The 22,810-nt window shown below is 45.1% G+C and overlaps 1 protein-coding gene, 1 non-coding gene and 1 pseudogene across 2 annotated transcripts in view; 2 read left to right on the top strand and 1 right to left on the bottom strand.

Moving 5' to 3' along the window:
• Positions 1-2,008: 2,008 nt before the first annotated feature.
• LOC125282141 (neuroblastoma breakpoint family member 6-like) overlaps positions 2,009-22,810 on the top strand; it is a 47,155-nt gene continuing 26,353 nt past the window's right edge. The window contains exons 1-6 of the mRNA XM_057310764.1: positions 2,009-2,322; positions 4,265-5,372; positions 13,876-14,001; positions 14,622-14,725; positions 15,265-15,686; positions 17,648-17,724. Coding sequence (XP_057166747.1) covers positions 15,622-15,686; positions 17,648-17,724 — 142 coding nt within the window. The 5' untranslated portion in view covers positions 2,009-2,322; positions 4,265-5,372; positions 13,876-14,001; positions 14,622-14,725; positions 15,265-15,621. The remainder of the gene's footprint in view (positions 2,323-4,264; positions 5,373-13,875; positions 14,002-14,621; positions 14,726-15,264; positions 15,687-17,647; positions 17,725-22,810) is intronic.
• Positions 3,186-3,349, top strand: LOC125281764 (U1 spliceosomal RNA). The gene has a single exon (XR_007189328.2). It is a non-coding gene; the product is annotated as a U1 spliceosomal RNA (small nuclear RNA).
• Positions 12,923-13,777, bottom strand: LOC130543484 (ATP synthase-coupling factor 6, mitochondrial-like; annotated as a pseudogene).

Raw genomic sequence — 22,810 nt, forward strand, 5'->3', positions numbered from 1 at the left:
CGGCCTGAGCCAAAGGCAGATGCTTAACGACTGCACCACCCAGGCACCCCAATAAATAAAATCTTAAAAAAAAAAAAAAAGGAAAAAGGAAGACAAGGAAACCAAGTGGGAGACCATGTTGCCCTGTGCTTATGCCAGCACCCCAGCAATTCCTCCTCCATCCCTGTGCCACCAGGGCTGGTGCGCCCTGATGGGATCGTCAGCAATCAATGGACAACACAGATAGTGCTTCTACAAAATTCATTTGAGGTACATAACATTTAGGAAAGCAATAGCATATGACATCATATAAACCTCACTCTGCTCAGGATCCAGTCACAGCCCTAAAACTGTTGCATTTCACCCTTTGCGAAAGGTGGAACAGTGGGTCTGTGCCTTAAGAGACCTCGTTGCAACAAAAATGGACCTTTGAGGGGAGAATCGTCCAATATTCACCTTTCTGTAAGGTCTATCCTACCCCTCCCTGTGAACAAAGCCCACTCTTACAAATCTTTCTGGGTGACCACCAATGGCTTCCACTTTGCATCATTCACGTAAGAAGCTTGCTGAGCCCCCGTAGGGAACAGACTGTGAGCCCCAAAGAAAAGAATGGAAAGAAAAAAGACGGCAGGTGACGGGGAGAACAAAGGCCAATGAAATGTAGAGAAAAGTAAATGTCCTTGGCACCTGCAGCCCATGAGTACAAAGCCCAGACAGACAGAGCAGGACAGTCCTCCAGGAACTCACAAGTGCGCTACGGGTAATGCTTTGCTGGAGGTAAAAAGCAACCTCCGCTGGACAGTGGCCAGACCTCCAGGATCCTGGAAGTCTCCTTGAACACCTAGAAATCCCTTTGGAAACTTCCTTATCTCTACCCTCTGCCCCCAATGTACAGGATATGATCATTCGCTCCTCAAAATTCCAGGGCAGCTCTTCTTGCCCAGGGGTCCCATCCCGGAGCTTCAGTACAAACACCCTTTTGCCCCGGAGATGCCTCAAGAGTTCTTTGCTGACCGTTCGCTCCTGGCCCACATCGCATCAGCAGGTACCTAAACGTAACACGTAAACACTAATTAAACTAGCCTTTGACCTGTAGACCTAAGACAGACAACCTGCAGAATTTGTAGACAATTTATCGCCTCCCCCAGATCTATTTACCGCTGAGCTGAAGGAGGTAGACCCTTACATTGGTTTTCTATTCCTGTGATACCAAGTCACCAGAAACGTAGCGCCCTAAAGAGAACACATTTTTTATCTTCCAGTTCTGAGGGTGCAAAGTCCCAACAAGGATCTCACTGGACTAAAATCCAGATGCCCACAGGGCCACCTTCCCTTCTGGAGGCTCTAGGAGAGGGTGGAAATTGGTCAGGGGAAGCCTCACTAACATGCAGTCGGGAGGTTTTAGCAAGGGAGCTCCTCTGCCCTCCTTACCTCCTAGGGCATTGCAGCCCCAAGGGGAAGAGACTGATCTGACCTGACAGGGTCTTGACATTGCACTTGGATATGCCCCTACTAACCCCGCCAGAGGAAGAAACGCTAGCCTCGTCCCCCAGGGAGACACCAGCACACAGCACACTTGCAACTCACGGTTTACCCCATGGACTTTTAGAACAGCCTTCCCAACTGACCCCTTTGCTCCAAAAAGAAAAGCTTACCTCCCCTTTGTTCTCTGAACTCAAATATGGTTTTGCCACAGCTGGTTTGTCCCAGATCGCCTTTCCCTTTTATTCCCCACGAATCGACGCGGTGTCCATTCTTTAGGTTCACAAGACAGTGTGTCTCTTTGCCTGTTGCATCTGTTAGAGGCCCCTCCTCCATCCTCAGCCCCAGTCCCAGCCCCAGCAGGCAGGGTCCTCCTCACACAGCATCCTTCTGACCTCCTTCTCTGCCTCTTCCAGTGTTAAGGCCCCCTTGTCATTCCAGGGTGCCCAGGTTCCTGGCATTAGCATGGGCACCTCCTAGGGAGGGGGCATTATCCTGCCCACCACCACACCATGAAGTCAGGTGACAAGTACAGTTGGACACCCCCTCCCAGCCCCCCAATCTTTTCTAATTTCAACAGTCCGGTCAAAGTAAACCACTACCTCAAGGTGCAATCAAGGCAAAGGCAGATCAGATTCCTAGGGCACTCCATCCATGACCCTATAATTGCCCAATACTAGTCTGTTTGGAGAGTACTTGTTTTGCTTTGTGTTCCAGACCTGGCTTTTTTCCCTCGAAAGGCCGACTTTGACTGCAGAAATCTCATCCAAGGGGAAGCGCCCAGCGGTGGAGGGACGGAAGGCAGTGGCAGAGTGGGGCGCCTGGGACCCCACCAAGCCCCTGCTGTGAACTCAGCCCTGAGTAAGTGTGCAGAAGGAATGGTTTCCTCTGGCCCTGCCCTGGACTGCGGAATCCTTGGGCGCCTACCCTGGGCGGCCAGGAGGCGGCGCCGAGATCCTGCCCTAGGAGCCCTCTAGGTGAAGCAGCAGGCCCGGGGATGTTTTCAGCCTGTGGGATGTTGCCGGCAGGTGTCAGCCCCAGTGCCCAGAGGAGGCGGACCTTTGTTCCCCGGCCCCCCACCCCCCGGGGTGTCCAGACCTGGAGGGGGGTGGCTGGCTTGGAGGCTGAGCTCCTGAGGTGCAGCCATCGCTCTTGGTCTCCTCCAAACCAGGTTCTGAGGAGAGGGAGAGAGGGCGGGGGGAGACGTATCTGCTCTTCGAGGGCTGGTGGCAAGTCCTGCCTTCTGTTCCTCCCAGGCTGGCTCAGCCTTCCCTGTGCTGGGCGCTGGGGGGAGGTGTGTGTGTGTGTGTGTGTGTGTGTGTGTGTGTGTGTGTGTGTGTCTGAATGGGAGTGTGGAGGGGTCGGGAGCCAGAGCTGCAGGGAGAGGGTGGAGGAGTGGTAACCAAAGCAGGGTGGAGGGAAGGAGGCGGAGGAGACTGTGAAGGCGACGACTGAGAGGAGAGCCGTGACGTCAGGACGGGGCGTGTCCGATGTAAATCAGGCAACGTTTAGGTGCGGTTCTGGGCGGTTGTATTGCCAGGGCTGCAGTAGTAGCAGAAGTAGCAGCGCGGTTGTTTCCAAGGTATTAGGAAGAACTGGGTGGAGGGTGAGGATGCTTGGGACAGGAGTGGGTGCCGAGGGTTTTGGGTTGTGGCTAGGCGAGTGAGCGTGTGTGTAAGGTGAAAGGTGGTTGTGGCTGAAGTGGTTTGGCGGCAGCGGGAGTCATGCTTACCTGGCCCAAGAAATACCATGATCAAGCATTTAGTTTTCCTAGGCTGAGGCTCACCCATTGTACTGCAGGTGTGCTGACTCCTATAACTTTCCCAAATGGCAGAAGCTTGGGTGCATAATTTGTGACAGTGGGCAACTGCATCGGCGCTCTCCCCTGGTGCTAGCTCTGTAACAGAAGTTTTTTGTTTGTTTGCTATCTTGTTCTGTTTGGTCTTCTGGTCAGACCAAGCAGCGGATTCTGGAGACTTCAGACCTCAGTGTTGGGTAATATTCTCTTTTGCTGTTGCTCATCAAGAGTGCATGGTGGTCAGTGACTGTGTCCACAGCTCTCACTTGCCTGATATTTTGGGTGTTGGGTTTCTCATGCTGTTGTTCCTCCTGCAGCGAGGTGCCAGGTGCCCACCAGTGCTCTTTACTATCTCTGCTTATACAGTAGCTGGCTTGCAGTCCTGTCATCCTGCAGAAGTGCTTTCTTTCACTTCCCATGGAACACTGGTCAGTGTTCCTTCTCCTTTCTGCCCTTCCCACATACCTGGTCAGTCACCCTACAAACCCTCATCCAATGCCCAGACTCCCTGACCTTAATGAGGCCACGTTGTAGCCTACCAAGATAAGCCTTCCTCCCGAGGACCCTTCGGAGACTAGAGATGGTCCAGCTTGACCTACTTCATTTATTGTAAGTTTACTTGTGGAGGTGATCTCTACACCCAAAGTAGGGATTGGGCTCCCGAAACCAGCTCCAGAGTTCTGTGCTCTGCCAATGGAGCCAGCTAGGCGCCCCTTGAGGGGCTTTGGAAGAGGCAAGTCTGTCCATTTGCAAAGGACCCATTGGGGTGGCACCAGAGACGTTTCCCAAGCAGCAGGCTAGCTCTTGGGCAAGGGGCCATGGGGCTTCTGCATGCTCTCGGGCTCAAGCAAAGACTGTCCTTAGAGCTGTACCTGCATTGTTGTGCAATTCCGAGCTGGAAGAGGTTTCTGGCTTCATGCTTTCGCCAGAGCTGGGGCTTTTTCTCTACTCAGTAAAAGCCTCTGTTCAGAATCTACACTGACCTGTTCCAACTTTTTCTCTTAGCAGAGCCACACCAATAGGGACTCACAGGAACTGGGTTACTTTCCTACCTGAAACAACAAAACAACACTGCAACAGCACCACACAAGATGCCCGAAATGCAGATTTCCAAGATCTTGGGCATCAGGTAAAGAGGACAGCCATCCCAGACACGTGGAAACACCCAGGGGAGCGGAGCCCTACAAGTGCTCCAAGGTACTGCCTCCAGAGAGTTTCCAAGCAAGGCACCGGAGGGAAGGGCTGCTGAAGAGGAGCCCTGCGGACCTCGTAGAGTTGAGGACACTGGTCTGAGAGACCCCTGGACAGAGGAGAGACGGGGAGGACAGGGCTGTGGAAAGTCACCTAGCCAGAGCTGTGTTGGGGCCCTAGGGTGGTGTGCAGTGAGGTCCTGCTCAGGGCCTCCATGGAGGCAAGGCCAGCAAGTCAGGGGGCCATCCTTTGAACAGGGCCTGGTGCTCACACAGTGCTGGGAGCAGAGCCTGTGCCCCACAGACAGACTGAGCAAAAGGCGAACCCTCCTAATTCCCGAGGCACAGGGTGGAGGACTCAGGGAGGACTTGCCACAGTACTGGGAGCTCATCGTTAGCCCTCCACGGAGCACTGCTCTGGACCACTGAACTAATCGTTAAAGCAACACCAGAAATGACCACACTGTTCCCAAGTAATTTAAATGCATCTCTGAACAAAGCTCGATATTATAGAAAACACAAAAATAGCCAGCAACCAACAAGGTAAATTCACAGTGTCTGGCATTCCATCCGACAGTCTGAGTTATGCAGAGAAGCAGGGGAAATGAGCCTCCTGGAGGAGACAGATCACTCCTCTGAAAATGACCCAGAGCCAACACCAAGGTGAGACTCACCAGAGAAGGACCAGAAAGCGTTTGTTTTAACCGCATCCCATCGGTTCAAAAGAGTCATCAGATTCATGGAAAATGTAAAAAAAAAGATCTAATCTCACGTTAAGAGATGAAAACCACCCTGACTGAAGGAAACATACTGCAAGGGGATGACGGCGACTAGAGAAGGCAGAAGAAAAAAGTTGGATAGGAATCCTGCGGCGTCTGCAGTTGGTGGTGTTGCCATCTTAACCACCTTAACCCTTCCAATCGGTGAGCACAGGATGTCTTTCCACTTGTTTAGGTCTTCTGGAATCTCTTGCAGCAATGCTGTGTAGTTTTCAGTGTACAGCTTTTGTGCCTCCTTGACTATTCCTAGATGCTATTCTGGTGGGTGCTGTTGGAAATGAAATTGTTTTCTTAATTCCCTTTTCAGATTGTTCATTGCTAGGGTATAGAAGCACCTGATTTTGTCTGTCTTGTGCTCTGCAACTCTGCGGAATTAAGTTATGCACTCTAGTAGCTGGTGTGTGTGTGTGTGTGTGTGTGTGTGTGTGTGTGTGTGTGTTGGATTTTTCTCTAAATAGGGGCATGGTATCTGCCAATACAGATACAATTTGACTCTTGAACAACCTGGGGGTTAGGGGTACAGATTCCCACACTTGAAAAATCTGTGTGTCACTTTTGACTCCCCCAAAACATAACTACCACTGAAGCCTTACTGATCACAAAACAGTTGATTCACACATATTTTGTGTGCTGTTTGTATCATATACTTTATTCTTATACCACAGCGAGTTAGAGTAAAGAAAATGTCATTGAGAAAATCACGAGGAAGAGAAAATACATCGACACTATTATACTGTATTTATCTAAAAAAATATTCCACCTCCAAGTGGATGCACGTTGTTCTGTTCAATTGAAACCCACGTTATTCCCCAGTCAATGACAGTTTTATTGGTTCCTTTTCAAATGTTTTCCCCTCACCTGCAGGGTTTTTAAAATTGATTTATAGTTAATACACCATGTGACGTCAGTTTCACATGACAACCCAGTGATTGGACAGCTCTACAGATTATATTATGCTCATTAGATGTGTAGCTACTCTCTGTCACCATGCAGAGCTGTTCCTGTACCACCGAGTATATAATGTGATCTCTGTCCTCTTAACATTTTTTAAAATCCTCACCGTGGACAATGTTTTGACAGAGTGTAAAATTCTATGCCCTCCCCCCCAACACACCACTACCGCGGGCCACCTGTGGACTTTGCCAAAGAGAAGCAGTGACAGACCGGAGGTTCCTTATGTTAGGTCATGGCAGCCCCTGATCTTGGACGAGGATGCTCAGCCTAGGCCAGGGAAATACAGATGAGCAGGAACCATTCTTTGCAAGCCCAGCACCAATTTGAAAGACCAGGGTGACCCTTCTAGACCCCTGCAGGGATGGCTCAGCACCTAGGAGCTGGCCCTATATAGACGTCCAGAAAAAGGCAGGTCCCCAACCTGGTCCCAACTCCCCCACTTAGACATAGGAGAAGGTTAATGGTGCCACAAGCTCTTTTTCCTACGCTGATGGGGGGAGGGGAGCCTCAGTGCCAGTGCAGGAGGGAGCATCAAAGGGAACCTTTGGCTGTTGACCTAAAGGTCGGTGGGAAGAACCCACCCAGAGGACCAAGTCTACTTAAGATCCACCCAGGGGACCTGGGTGACTCAGTCGGTTAAGCGTCTGCCTTCAGCTCAGGTCATGATCCTAAGGTCCTGGAATGGAACCCCCCATCGCGTTTCCTGGTCCACAGGGAGCCTGCTTCTCTCTCTCCTCTGCCTGCTGCTCCCCCTGATTGTTGTCTCTCTTTGTTTGTCAAATAAATAAAGATAGAAATGTTAAAAAAAAAATCATCCAGATCTTGCCAGCTGCTTTCCTGTGTCCTGCAGCTCTCACTTTCTCCCCGAATCTCCAGCGAGCTGGGTATCCCCTGTTTTTGCCCTCTGCCCCCTGGTCTCCTTGTGCCACCTGGAGGTCTCCTCCCTTAGGTCGCCTGCCCCCTTGTGGATTCCAGGGGAACTGCCAGGGCCAGAGGCTGAAGGCATAGGCCCTGAATCCCTGACTCCAATGTCAGAAACCAGGCTCTAAGTCACCCCCTGCTGGGACTCCAGGATGTGGCACCTCACCAGGGAGCGTTTGCCTGGGGACACCAGGACCCATTGATGTGGGACTGTTACCTTTTTTCTTTTTCTTTTTCTTTTTGGTGAAATTTACATGCAATCACGTTCACCCATTGTGGAAGTCCCCTAGGATAACACAGTTGTTCAGCTAGTACCCTAGTTTGTTTTAGAGTCTCCTTCCCCTTCCCACACCCTCTCCAGCCCCTCTGCAGCCAATCTCCACTCCGTCCTCCAGCCCCAAGCAACCTTGATCTGCTTTCTGTCTCCATACAGTGCTCCTTTCTGGACAGTTTACAGAAATAGAAGGAGACAACACGTAGTTCTTGGTGACTGGCTTCTTTCTCTGAGCATGTTTGTAGGGTTCTTCCATGCTGTTGCTTGGACCAGATTTCTCTGCCTTTTGTTGCTGAATAGATTCCATGGTACAGATAGGCCACATTTTGTTTGTCCATTCACCAGTCGATGGCGCTTCATGTTGCTGTCAGGTTTTCTCCTATTGTGAATAATGCTGCCCCGAATCTTTCTGAATGAGGCTTGCGTGAACAACTGTTTTTATTTCTCTCAGATAGATTTCTAGTTGTGGAATTGCTGGGACCTATGGAAAGCTTGTGTTTCACTCTTAAGAACTCTCAAGGTGGCTTCCAAAGCGGTTCTTTTATTTTACATTCCCACCAGCAATATAGGAGGGTCCAGTTTCTCCACATTCTCAGCAACACTTGCCATTGTCTTTTGAATATAATCGCACTAGTTGGTGTAAAGTGATACCTGGTTTTACTGGCATTTTGTGAGGACTAATAAGGTTGATTACTTTTTTGTGTGCTTATGAGCCATTTATTGGTCTTCTTTGGTAATGTGTGTATTCAAGTGTTCTACTGGCTTTAAAAAGTGTGTAGCTTCTGCCCATTGAGTGAGTTCAAAGTACTCTTGCCTCTTGTGAATGTGAGTCCTCATTGGGTATTTAATCTGCAAATATTTTCTCCTAATCAGTGGCTTCTCTGTTCCTTTTCTCAGTGGTATCTTCTGATGCAAAGAAGTTCATCTCAAGCTTTTCTCTTCCATACTGTGCTCTTGCTGTAGTGACTTAGAACTCTTTGCCCAGTGCAAACTCCTGACCATTTTCTCCTATGTGTGCCCCTTGAATGGTTGTTTTGGCTCTTACACTTAGCTCTGTGGCCAGTTTGAGTTCATTGCTGTGTATGGTGTGATCTCCAGCAACAGCCGTGGGGGAGCTTTGTCCTGCCAGGTGCAGGAGAACCTGGAGGTAACCTGGAGGTAGCTTGTGTGTACAGGGCAGTCCTACTCCTCTCCTTGGCCCCACCTACAGGTTAATCTCCCCCAGGCCAGGAAAGGGGATTTCACCTTCCTGCACCTGTTAGTGATGGGCTGAGTACCTTTGGGGAGGCGAGATAAATGGGGCTGGTGGTCCCATACTACGTATACTCCCCATTCTCTGAGACTAGGTACAGAGGAGCTCCAGGAGCCCCAGGGCAGTCCTAGTCAGAGGTGTCTTTAGGAGCCCAAACACACTGAGAGCAGGAGAAGATTACACAGAAAGGATACAAGGGATCCCAGGGGATCTGGGTTGGGTTCCTAGAGGGTCTTCTATGGGTAGGTGGGAAAGAGGACTTGCAGACAGCAGGAACTCAGGAAATAGGTCCAAAGGGAGTGGAGCAGATAGGAGGCATTTCCCAGAGTTTGAACTATTTTTGCCAACCTGAAATTCATGGTGTGTGCCGGACCATCAAAGGTGCCTGGAGGGACACATGGCTGGCTCCGTGGGGAAAATGTGCAACTCTTGATCTCAGGGTCATGAGTTGGAGCCCATGTTGGTGATGGAGCCTAGCTGAAATTTAAAATAATAATACTAAAAAATAAAAAATACGCAGGTGCATGCATCAGGAATCCAGAGTTACTCCCTCTAAGGAAAGGATGGGACAGCTACCTAGGTCCTTGCAGATCAAGAGCCATGCTGAGCCCTGGAGAATCCTCAATGTTGCCTGACTTTTCCCAAGATCAACCCAGAGACTCTGCACTTTTAATATTTGTTGGGTTTCCTGTGTGTGGCCTGAGGTCCACTGGGAGACAAAAGTTGACACCCTAAGTACAGAAGTAGACCAAGAAACACAAGAGTACCTGGATGCACCCCATTACTCTCTGCCCGCACTGCAGCCTCACTGAAAACGGGAATGGGCAATCGAAATCCCTGGTATGCAACACAAGCTGTGATAAAACTGGAAAGTTTGGGTTAACAGTTTAAATGATTGTGCCCTCAGACTGAATTTGATGGCAATTGCAGACTGTTGAACATTTTCTAGGTTCTGCAGGTGGAAATGGGAGACTACGGGACAAAGCAATTATACAACTCAGAATAACTTTGGTAACTTAGTATCTTCATACTTGACACAGTTTTCGGTATTTTGTCTGATCCGAGGGTCTCATGCTTGTATCTAAGCATATTTGTACAAGGAAGTGGATATCAATACCTCACCTAAAATCCATACCACTAAATGTGCCAGTGCTCATTCCTAACAGTAGTTTAGGCTCCTTTCTGTCTGCCTGTATTTACCTTGACTGATTCTGAAGGCAGCCCATTCTAGCCCCCTGTGTACTTCTCCTTGGCCCCACGTACAGCTTAAGCAGAACATCTGAGCAGGCTCCATCAGTGAGGGAAGGATATAGGTCAGACAGGTAACAAAGAGAAATGGGGGCACTGGGGTCCGCAGAAAGAAAGTATGCCTATAAGTGGGTTGATTCCAGAGAGGGCCATTTCATTGCTTTTAAAAAAAAATATTTTATTTACTTATTTGAGAGAGAACATGAGAGAGAGCAGTGGTGGTGTGGGGGAGGGGAGAAGGAGAGAGAGAAGCAGACTCCCCACTGAGCAGGGAGCTGGACTTGGGGCTTATCCCAGGACCCTGGGATCCTGACCTGAGACAGAGACTGACTCTTAACCAATTGAGCCACCCAGGCACCCCTTAAAATAATTTTTAAAAAAATTCCGGTGTACTTAACATATAGTGTTACATTAGTTTCAGGTAAGATCATGGTATTTATTTTTTAACTTCCATTTTTTAAAGATTTTATTTCCTTATTTAAGTAGAGGAAGGGTGGGGGCAGAGGGAGAGGGAGAAAAATCCCAAGCAGACACTGCAATGAGCATGAAGCCGAAACTGGGGCTTGTTCCCACGACCCTGAGATCACGAACTGAGCTGAAATCAAGAGTCAGAGGGTTCAACAACTAAGCCACCCAGTTGCCCCTTGGAATTTCTAAGAATAATATGTTTAGTGTTCTCTCTGAAATGGGCACTGAGTATTGAGCAATGCTGAGAGAAACCAAGGTACCCATAGGCGCCAAGGTCAGATGGGCCAAAACATAACACAGTGGCATATTGATTATTTTGAATTGAAGCTACTTGAAGAGCAACTGGTGCAAGGACACTCGAACCCTCTTCTGTCTTCCTGAACGCAGGAAACCAATGTCCCGTATGTAAAAGGCACCTCATGTACTAAGAAGTAAAAAAACTTCCTTCTCACCAGGGACTTTAAAGCAGAGATTCTAAATACTGCTTAGAATTCCCTTCAAATTAAAACTCCCAAACATCCCTCAGAAATGTACTGTGTCCTTGTCTAAAATACATAAAAACTGCCTTAATACTTTATATTTCTTTAAAGGTCTCCATTTCAATATCAGTTCTTCGTAGGCATGCAATGTCTCAGATAAACTTAATTTTTAGTTTAGCTGGAAGACCTTGAGAGGTAAAGGAGGAACTTTTCCTTCCTTACATACCTTTGCCCAGGGAAATGAAATTGGACTCTTGCTGATTTAGAAGTTACACCTACGCAATGTGGGGAAAAGAAGGGAAACAGCGTTCCTTGCAGCTACTCATTTCCCTTCAGTGGAAGAAAGAAAGAAAGAAAGAAAGAAAGAAGAAAGAAAGAAAGAAAGAAAGAAAGAAAGAAAGAAAGAAAGAAAGAAAGAAAGAAAGAAAGAAAGAAAAAGAAAGAAACTAAGCAAGCAAGCAGGAGAGAGAGGAGGGGAGGGAGGAAGGAAGGAAGAAGGAAGGAAGAATGAATGGATGCATGGATGGAAGGAAGGAAGGAAGGAAGGAAAAGAAGGAAAGAGAGAGAGGGAAAGAGGAAGGAAAGGGAGGGAGGGAGGAAGGGAGGGAGCGAGGAAGGAAAGAAGGAAGGAAAGAAGGAATGTATCCTGGTCAATTTTCCTAGTAGACATCTAGTGAAGAACCGGTTGGTAAACACCCAAATGGTGGTGACTGTTCGGAGGGTCCCTCCATGACATGCTTTCAGGAGGGTGTATCTGAAGTGTATAAAACTATTTAGAGAACCAAACCTAGAATCTGTGGATTAATACGGCTTCATTCCATAGAACTGGTCCCAAGAACTATGTAAGCATAGCCATGGGAAATCACCCCAAACAGCTCCACTTTGTGTGGTGAGCTCACACATCACTTGAGACCATATATGTTTCATCTGTGCCAGAACATGTCCTCATGTGGGAAGCAGGTTCTTGCAGTTAGTGTTGGTGGTCTCAGTTGCTTTGCTGGTACCTCATAATTTTACCCTTGAAAATGTGAGTAAAACTTGATAGTGCTTAAGATTTATGATTTGGGGCAACTGATTTGGCAAAGCAACCCTTTCTATCATCCCCATATTTCTTGGATGTGCTCTTACGCAATTCTCTGGTCTTTCTTGAAATAGTTGCCATTGGCCAAAGTTAAGGCAGGATAATCTGTGTACAGAGTAACTGTTGGATCATGGATTAAATGTTTCGTGGCCATTATGGCCAAATTTTTTGCTAAGGTTATCTTCCAAAACCATGTATCGTTCTTTTGCACGTGCCCATTTGCAACTCCAAAAGCCCACAGGGATGTTTCCCTGCTACCTTGTAGTCCTTGTCATCAATTCCCTGTTAGTTCAGGATTATAACAGATCTCATTATTTTTTTAAAAAAGATTTTATTTATTTATTTATTTGACTGAGACAGAGAGAGAGACAGAACAAGCAGGGGAGCAGCAGAGGGAGAGGGAGAAGCATACTCCCCGCTGAGCAGGGAGCCCAATGCGGGGCTCCATCCCAGGATCTTGGGATCCTGACCTGAGCTGAGGGCAGACTCTTAACCGACTGAGCCACCCAGGCGCCCCAACAGCTCTTATTAAATCCCACATGCCATCTATCATAACTCTCTATCTTGTTTTATACAATTTCCCATAGTTACAAATACAGCAGGGATAAGAAAAGATGAAGTACAGGGAGCAATCTTACCTTGAAACGGTCCGTTCATTTTTGGGAAATTTGTCACACCACATCTGGGTGCAAAATTGATCCTTGGCATGGCCTTAGCCAATGACAATTCCCTTAACTCAAATCGCCAGGAACACACCTCCCATGAAACAAGTTGGGGCTTTTATTCCTTGCAGCCAGAAAGAACACCCCCCATGGTCTCAGGAAGAGAGCGTTAGAAAGAACCTATTGTAGATAGGAAATGCCCTTCACAGTGTCCTTCATGTTACAAGGGTTAGGGAACATCATGTGAACGTGTCGAACAGATTTTTACTGTGGTTCTTTGATTTTCTTTTTTTTTTTACACCCAACATCACCAAATCATTCATTTGGAATCAGAATTCAAAGAACACGTGACAGTTGAGAAATGTATGTTTATTCTGATCCAGTTGTACAACGAATCTAGGTCAAATTACCAAATAAATGTTACATTATTTCTTCAGGACTGGGGCTTTTCGATGACTTCAAATTTAGGATCTTCAGATTTGAAGTCCGGGCACGTATTCATGTCTGCTCCAGCATACATTTGCTTAAGCTTGAAGAGCTTCCTCTCTAGGTCTTGCTGGAGCTCTGGGCCAGTATCAGCATGTCCTCCAGAAGCTTCGTTCTGTAGTCTCTAACCCTGTCCACGAAGAATTTCTGTACAGGATCAAGCTCCTTATCAGATGCCACCGCTGGAACACCAGTGTTGCTCCTCAAATGCACTGAGCCTGCAGACCGAATGAGAGAGGAGAACCTGAAGAGCCTCTGAAAAATCAGGGAGATTGTCTTCCTTACACTCAGTCCGCAGAGGCCAGAGCTTCCACTGCTCCCACAATTCTGCTTCTGGCCCTGGCTCAGCCCTCACCCGCCTTCCCAGGATCTCAAGGCGTTACCGATTTTTTTTCTTTATAGAGATCAGCCTACATGTTTCTAAAGATTAAAAACCCAGGAGAGTAGAGATAAGCATCTGAACTAGTTCTCTACTGATAGTATTAACAAATTAGAAAACCGGTGGTTTAAATCAACGAAGAGCATTTGTTACCTCACAGTCCTATGGCTCAGGAGTCTGGAATGATGAGGCTGGGTTCTCTGCTCACAGAATTGGTCAGTATGTCATCCCCACACGAAACGGTCTGATAGTGACCTTGATGTGGTTCTCTCTCCCAGGAGGGGCTGCCCTCACCATCTCACTCCTCTGGGATCCTCTTCCCTGACCCTGATTTGTGTCTGTCATGGTGCTTTCAGTTTACCTTTTCAGTTTACCCTAAGGTGGCTTAGGAGGAAGGCTAGAACTGTGGAGCCCAGAACTGATCTCTGCTGTCTCTTCTCCAGGGGGAGAATAAATGACAGAGGTCTTCATAAAGAAATGACTCCCATGAGGGCTGACATCCCCCAGCAATTGGAGCCGAGGAGGAAACGCCCTAAAAACCCAAGTCATAGAAGCAGGACCCACATCAGGTAGGAACCCTTCCTGGAAATGTCCCCTTTCTCTGTTGAAAGCCACCTTGGATGAGGGACTTGGTCTGCTCAAAGCGGAGTCAGTCTTGTGAGCACTGGGGTGTCAGAATCTCCATCTTAGGCTCTTTGTTTGAAATAGGCTTTTTTTCATACATGAGAATCTCCTTGCAGTTTTTGTCTGAAATGCATCTTCTTTGCCTTATTCCCAGGGAATGATAACAAGCACCACAGTGACTCTGATGTAGGTGTCCTTTAGCTCTGCAGCAGGTGCCCAGGGACTGGAGCCCTGTCTGCTACATGATGTCCCAGTTCACATCTAACTTTCCAGTGGCTCATGCTGGCTTTCCTAATTTATAGTATACATTTTCTATCATACAGGAGATACATATGCTCAAAGAGATAATTAAATGATCCAGTAAAGTGTATGTGACCTGTGGTAAAGCTGGTATCGGACTCTTGGACAGCTTCTCTGAAGGCTGTGCTTTTATTGCGTCAGCACAGACCCGGGATAGGGTTGGAACAGAAATATGGTTGGGACTGGAGATCAGTAAAAGTTCGTCATTCCTGGTAACTGTTATGTATCCACTTGACAAGTATTTACTGAATGTTTCACCTGGCAGGCTGTCATGGAGGCACTGGGGACATGGCTGAGCAAGGCAGACTGATGCCAGCTCTCAGGAAAATGAATGTTGGCACAGGAGTCTGATATCTGATCGATAATCACGTAAGTGCATTTTATTTGTGATCATGATGAGTGTTACGTAATACACTTGTGTTCTGTGATCCTGGTCTATTAGCCAGTGATTTAAAAGTGAATAAAAGGAAGAGAGCTATATCGCTGTGAGAAAAGATTTGTCCCCAAATAGGCCTTCTGTTGTTTTTAACATTGGAAATGCTTACATTTAATCCAAGGTCTCCTGAAAATTACTTATGCATTTTTAAGGGGAACTTTTAATTTCAGTGTCCCCTGAAATTCTGTTGTGGGTTTCTGGAGGGTGCGTTATGTGCCTCGACAGGGAAGCTTGCAGCCAAGGCCAGTGTGGGGGTTCTGCTGCCATCAAGTGATGAAGGAGTTTGGGGCAATGTCTTAATCTCTCCGGGCCTCAGTTTCCTCATCTGTAAGATAAGGTTGTTATTCAAATTCTCCAAAGTCACCTCCTGCTCAGATTCTGTGAGTGCATGAGGGACTGAGATGCCTGTTAAGCAGCCCTGGGGACTGCAGCTGAGACCTGACTTGGTCTCTTCTCTGCGTGTCTCCTGCAGGAGCCTGAGCTGAGGCCACACTGAAAACAGAGAATGGAGGGAGCCGATGGAAGACAGAAAAGCAGCATGTTTGGAGGATGAGAATAACCCAAAGATGGGCAAGGCAATGGTGGAGCAGGTGGTTGGCGCAGGAGGTAAGAAGAAGGACAAGTTGAGTTCAGAGAAATCAGGGGAGACCACGGAATGCATACAGCAGCTTCTGACTCTGCAAGGAGGTGCCTGAGCTGAGGAACGAGGACTAAGAGAGTAACTTAGGCCACAGTGAACCTGTGCACCTGCTGAGGAGCCCCACAGGATGGAGCGGGCTTGGTTTGAACTGCTGGGAAGCACCAATTCCAGGAGGAGGAGGATGTGACCATGAGGCTCTGCCCCAGACGCCTAGCCTCGACCTTGGAGCTGCCCTCACGGTCGATGTCCTCCACGTAAGTGTGGGCTTAGAGGGATCAATGATGTTTGGATAAGGGTTGTAAATGTCCATTCTCACTGCAGATAGTTCTGCCCTAAGGTCAGGGAGGCCCAGCGTAGGGGACCATTGCATCTGAAGCCGTATGATATTAATAATATTCTTAATAATGCTGCCTGGGGGTCATGAATGGAAAGGGTCAAGGATCTACTCAGAAAGTGAAGGTTTAGGGAATATAATATTTGAGTAGAGTCGAGTGTAGTGTAGTGGGAGAAAAGTTATTGCATTTAACAGCACCTGATGACTTCTGGGGAAGCAAAGCTGACGCTAATCATGGCTCTAGATGCCAAATAACAAAGCAAACCACTTTCTTGCATTGGTCATAGAGAAACAGGAAGCCCTTAATGCACATAACATGCTGGAAAGTTGCTCTGCCAGGAGGGTCATGCAATAAAACAGATCACCTGGCCGGTGGCAGAAGAAAGGGCTGGGCTGAGTTTGTGACAGTATCCCCTAGGTGGTGGAGAAAAAGCGTTGGGGCTTTTGAAGTTACAGGTGAGCTGGCTCATAGTAACATTACACCATCTTGAGAAAACATATCTAGCAAAATTTTGGATTCGATGGACACTAAAAATTTAGTCCACGATCTGCAATAATTCTTTTTTTTAATGCAATGATTATTTTAATTTTTGTACTTTGTTATTTGATTACTGTCGAAGTTGAATATTTTCTAAGTTAATTATCTTAAATACTTTTTATGTGACAGTCTGTCTAAGATTTGAAGTATGTAATTGACACAGTATACTTCGGTTCCTTAGGGCAATGAGAAAACCATAGTAACCTTGTGTATTTGTTGGTTATTGATTTATAAAACTGTACTCGTTTTCAACATGAAATTATGGGCAATTGACTAGTCCAGAAGCCTTGTTAACCATATACTATAAAGGAAGTTGAACAAAAACATGCTAAAGTGAAAATGCATACAATGTTCCCCCAAAATTAAAAACTCCCAAATACAAATATGCTTTAAATGCAAAGAGTCAAGGCCTACTGTTGGAAGCTGTTCACTGGTACTGAAGAAGGTCATCAATTCACTCTACTTCTTTGTATCTAGTTAATTTTCTCCTCTGGGAAACAAACTGAGGGCTTCAGAGGAGAGGGGGTGGGGGAATGAGATAGGCTGGTGATGGGTATGAAGGAGGGCACGTATTGCATAGTGCATTGGGTGTTATACGCAAGTAATGAATCATGGAACTTTACATCAAAAACTAGGGATGTACTGTATCGTGACTAACATAATATAATAAAAAAATTATTAAAAAAAAAGAAAATACGGTAGGAATAGAGACTGGATTAGCTAGGTAAGGATAAGTACAAGTTACCTCTAGGTGTATCCAGAATTGTTGACAGTTCCCTCTGGTCATATTAGATGATGGTATAGAATGGTGAAACAAATTTCTAATTCTGCCTGTTATTTGGGCGTAGATTTCTGATGTTTTCCATAAGGACAGACTGATTTCAGGAGAGCCTCAATTGAGAATGTCTGGGGAAGGCACCTAAAACAATCAGATTAAAATAATATGTGAGTAGGTTGAAGTTGAGCAATGCAATAGTTCTTTCACATATTATCCATTAATGGCTTGAGCCAAAAATGACTTTTCCATTCTTAGAAAACCAAAGGGCACCTGGGTGGCTCATTCAGTTAAGCGTCTGACTCTTGGTTTCAGCTCGGGTCATGATCTCATGGTAGTGAGGTCAAGACCCGAGTTGGGCTCCACGCTCAGCCCAGGGTCTGCCTCAGATTCTTGCTCCCTCTCCGAGTCTGCCCCTCTGTTCTCCCAGCTCGCACTACTCTTTCTAAAATAAATAGAATCTTTTAAAAATTAATGATGCTCACAAATAATGAGATTTAAACACATCCTACGATGACTTTGATGAATAATAAGTCAAGCAGCTTTTTGTTTTGTTTTGTTTTAACAGAGAGCAGAACTGTAATTCAGGATGTCAGTGGAAGAGGCGAGTAACGTCCTATCCTCTCAACATCCAAAAGTACACAGGTAAAAGAAGGAATGTATAGAATTATATGTGATGTACACAATGATTGGTTGGTTATAAATAAATTGAAATAAATCTGTGTTTATATTGACTCTTGAGCCCTGTCAAATAGGCAGATCATTGGGAAACAAAAACTGGACCGAAAGTCATTTGCGTACTTAGACTTTGGAAAACCATTAGACAAACATGAATCAAACACATATAAAGCTGCTTGTGTGCCGCATTTTAGGCCATCAAGGGTGAACTTTAGGAGAGACACCTAATACTGAATGGATGCTTTGGTTTTTTTGAGACATGTCGCCTGAGCCACTGGGAATTTGAACTTGTGAGTCACAGAGGTGAGCAAGCTTTGCCTGATAGGATGTTAAGTTCAAAGCCTAAAGAGGTAACTTAAATATGCTACACACCCCACTCACGACTTAAACCAAAGATCTTTCTCTCTTCCTTGGGGGAATGAAGCTGACGCAAAGGACTACAGCTTCTGTTGCAGAATCAGGACCTGACGCTTTCAGACTCATGGGGGTGGACACCTACTTCAGATTTGAAGTAGGAGCCATTGTCTCCAACGGTAACTCAGTCACACAACTGAGTCACACACAGCCCTCAGTCTGCCACTATTAATTGTTTTAATGCTGTTGGTGTCATTTTATAATAGATCACATCAGAAAGAAGACGAATCAGATTTGGGCACCATTCATGGTATTTGATGGATATATCATTGCATACCGTCCCAAGGCTTCTGGTAGTACATAATGCTGGCAGTAGATTATTCAAGACTAAGTAAAATAATAAGAGAAAACATTGGCCCTTAAATTTTGCAACTATGGTATCGCATCTAAACACAAGATAAATTGGCAGCCTTACCAACTGAATGGTTACTCTTAAGGAAAGTTTATTAATGAACATACAAAGCATTTCACATGCATTGGTCCACAAGACTCTTTGTAGAGCTATTTACCTTTTCTTTGGGCTGCTGAGAAAACTCCAAGTGAATGGAATAAGATTCTTGTCACCTGGCAAATACCTAAATCTCCAAGGATATGGTCACTGGCAGATCTAGCTTGACTCTGAAAAGCATTTGTTTGTATCAAGATAAAACATCTACATATAGACTGGTGATGTGTAGTAAGGAGGGCACGTATTGCATGGTGCACTGGGTGTTATACGCAACTAATGAATCATCGAACTTTACATCGGAAATCGGGGATGTACTGTATGGTGACTACATAATATAATAAAAAAACATTAAAAAAAACCTACATATAAAACTCAGGTGTGTTTTATGTGACCGCAATGCCTAACTGAAATGTGAAAAGTGATACCATTGATAATAGCATGAAGCCTGAAATACTGAGGGATAGATCTGAGTGAAAATCACAAAATATTTCACAGAGAAATGAATGAAGCCATAGAAAATGAAGAGAAATTCTTATTCATGGGTCCCAAGCTTCAGTACTGTTCAAACATCAATTTCCCCCATCTGATATATATACACTCAATTGAATCACTCTCAAAATCTCAGCCTTTATCCTTGGTAGAAAGTGACGAGTTGATTTTAAAATTCATAGAAAACTGTAAATGACCTAGCGTGGCCAAAACACGTGTGAAACAAAGAACCAAGTTTGAGGGCTAGCTGTACCTAATTTGAAGAACTATTCTGAAGTTATAGTAATCAAAACAGATTGGTATTGGCATATGACAGGTAAGCAGATCAATAAAATGGATTACGGATTCCAAAAAGAAACTAATACCTATACGGAGAAGAGGTTTTTGATAAACGTGAGAAGCAAAGCATTGTAAGAAGTATAATCTTTTGACTTAAAGCAGTAGCTTAAGTAATATCCTCTGCCTTCTTCACAGAGACTAGCACATGGAAGTGGTAGCTGGGCACCTGGGTGCCTTCCTTCTATGAAAACAGAAAAGTGTTTAATATACTTCATAGTCATTTTAATCAAAAGCAAATCATCTTAATAAAAACACATAACTGGCCTTAAAAATAAATTGTAACAAACTGTGAAAAGAAAAAAAAAAGAAGAAGTATAATCTTTTGGAGGTCCTGGTGGCTCAGTTGGTAAAGTGTCCAACTCTTGATTTTGGCTCAGGTCATGATCTCAGGGTCCTGTGATCTAGCCCTGCATCAGGCTCCATGTTCAGCAGGGGGTCAGCTTGGGATTCTCTCTCTCTCCCCCTCTGCCCCTCCCTCCCCAAAATAAATAAATACATCTTTTAAAAATGTATAATCTTGGGGCGCCTGGGTGGCTCAGTCGTTAAGTGTCTGCCTTCGGCCCAGGGCGTGATCCCAGAGTCCTGGGATCGAGTCCCACATCAGGCTCCTCCGCTGGGAGGCTGCTTCTTCCTCTCCCACTCCCCCCACTTGTGTTCCCTCTCTCTGCTGGCTGCCTCTCTCTCTGTCAAATAAATAAATAAAATCTTTAAAAAAATGTATAATCTTTCACTAAGTGGTCAAGTGTAATATTTTCAGCACATGAATATGGATATGACCTATGTATATGCATGTGAAAATAAATACATAAAATTGGAATCATAAATCACACCATGCAGAAATTAGCCTAAAATAGAGTATGGGCCTAAATAGAAACCTTAAAATGTTAAGACTTTTCAAAGAAAACGTAGTAGAAAAGTCTTTAGGAGCACCTGGGTGACACAGTTGGTGGCTCATCTGACTCATGATTTTGACTTAGGTCCTGAGCTCATGGGTGGTGGGATCAGGCCCAGAGTTGGCTATGCACTCAGTGGGGAGTCTGCTTCAATTTCTTTCCCTCTTTCCCTCCCCCTATTTGCTCTCTCTCTGTCACTTTCTCGCAAATTAAATAAATAAATCTATAATTTTAAAAAGATTTTGTTTATTGGAGAGAGACAGAACACAAGCAGAGGGGCAGGCAGAGGGAGAGGGAGAAGCAGACTTTCTGCTGATCAGGAAGCCCGACAGGGGGCTCAATCCCAGGACCCTGGGATCATGACCTCAGCTAAAGGCAGATGAGTAACCAACCGAGCCACCCAGGCACCCCAATAAATAAATCTTTAAAAAAGTGTTTAGAACCTAAAGTTGGACAATGATTTCTTTCTGTTTTTTTTTTTAATGATTTTATTTATTTATTTGACAGAGTGACAGAGCACAAGCAGGGGAGAGGCAGAGGGAGAGAGAGAAGCAGGCGCTCCGCTGGGCAAAGAGCCCGATGTGGGGCTAGATCCCAGGACCCTGGCGTCACAACACTTAACCGACTATGCCACCCAGGCACCCCCGGACAATGGTTTCTTAGATATGACACCAAAATTGTGATTAATGAAAGAACAAATTTGGACTTCATCAAGATTGAAAATTTCTGCTCTTCACAAGACATTGGTGAGAGAATGCAAAATCAAGGGAAAACATAGAAGGAGAATATATTTATAAATTACATATCTGGTGAAGATCTCCTAATAGAACCATTGAAAGAACTCTCAAAAGTTAAGAAGAAGACAAACAATCCAATTGAAAAATGGGTAAAAGAAAAGTGCCTGGGTGGCTCAGTTGGTGAAGCAGCTGCCTTTGGCTCAGGTCATGATCTCAGGGTCCTGGGATCTAGCCCCTACCCCCTCTGTCAGTCTCCCTACTGAGCAGGGAATGTGCTTCTCCCTCCCCCTCTGCCCTCCCCACCCCACCTCCACACCCCCCCACTCTTGCTCTCTATTTCAAATAAATAAATAAAACCTTTAAAAAAATAAAATAAAACGATAACATGGGTAAAAGATTTGTGAACAGCTCAGCAAAGCATATATACGGAAGGCATATAAGGACATGACAAGATCTACATCATTACTTTAGGAAAATGCAAATTGAAACCACTATCTGCCAATTAAAATGGCAAAAATGAAAAGAATCTCCATTCCAAGTATAGGCAAGGATGTGTAGGAGCTAGAATTCTCGTACACTGCTGATGGGCATGTTAAATTCTACAACTACTCTAGAAAATAGTTTGGAAATTCTGTTTTGTTTATAAGATTGATTGATTTGAGAGAGAGGGAGAGAAAGTGAGTGGGAGAGCAGTAGAGGGAGAAGGAGAGGGACAGAATATTAAGCAGACTCCCTGCTGAGCATGGAGACCTACTTGGGGCTGGATCTCACCACCAATGAGATCATGACCTGAGCCGGAATCAATGTCAGACACTTAACCGACATAAATATATCAAAGTGAAAGAACAGCAATTCAAAAATATACCCACATATGCACAGCTATTTGATTTTGTATACGTGTGTGTGTATATGTTAATATTCTTTACTGGGGAAGTGGAAGACTTTTCTGTTAAAGGTAATAGAGCAAAAGATGATTTGTTTTTTAAAAAGTAAATATTAACAAACACTTCCCACTACATATTGAAATTAATTGGAGATATGAAAGCAAGAATTACAAAGCTTATAAAAGAAAAATAGGAAGTATTTTCACAATATTGGCATAGACAAATATTTCTAAAACAGGACAATAGCACTCACCATAAAAAATTCAATTAAATTGTTGTTCATGAAAAATAAAGGCTACTGTATACCATAAGACATTCTACAAAAATGAAAAGGCCATCTATAGACCAGAAATGATTATTTTCAATACATATATCTGACAAAACACTCATCCAAAATATATCAAGAACTCTTATAAATCACAAAGAAAATGAGAAAAAACCTAGTATATTAATGGGCAGAAATATTTAAAAAAGCCCATCCCAAAAGAAGACATCCAAATGATAATAAGCATATGAAAACCCAATGGGATATCTGCTAGATTGGTTGCCTTTTTTTTTTTAAGTGGACCCCAACACAGGGCTCCAATTCACGACCCTGAGATCAAGACCTAGGCTGAGGTCGAGTTGTATGGTGCCCCCCGAAATGGTTTCTAATGCTGCCTCCTCTCTTCACTAGATATTTGGCCTTGGGAAGCTTTGTAATATTTCTCAGGTTTTTTTTTTTTTCTCATCAGGAAAAGGATAACATCTGAGTAATAAGACAATTCATAGGATTCAGTATAATCACCTGGTAGGGTGCAAGAACTGTACTTTTGCTAAGAATGTATTTGACCTTGAATTATCCTTTAC

The sequence above is a fragment of the Ursus arctos genome, unplaced genomic scaffold (assembly GCF_023065955.2).
Source record: "Ursus arctos isolate Adak ecotype North America unplaced genomic scaffold, UrsArc2.0 scaffold_12, whole genome shotgun sequence".
Classification (NCBI taxonomy): domain Eukaryota; kingdom Metazoa; phylum Chordata; class Mammalia; order Carnivora; family Ursidae; genus Ursus; species Ursus arctos.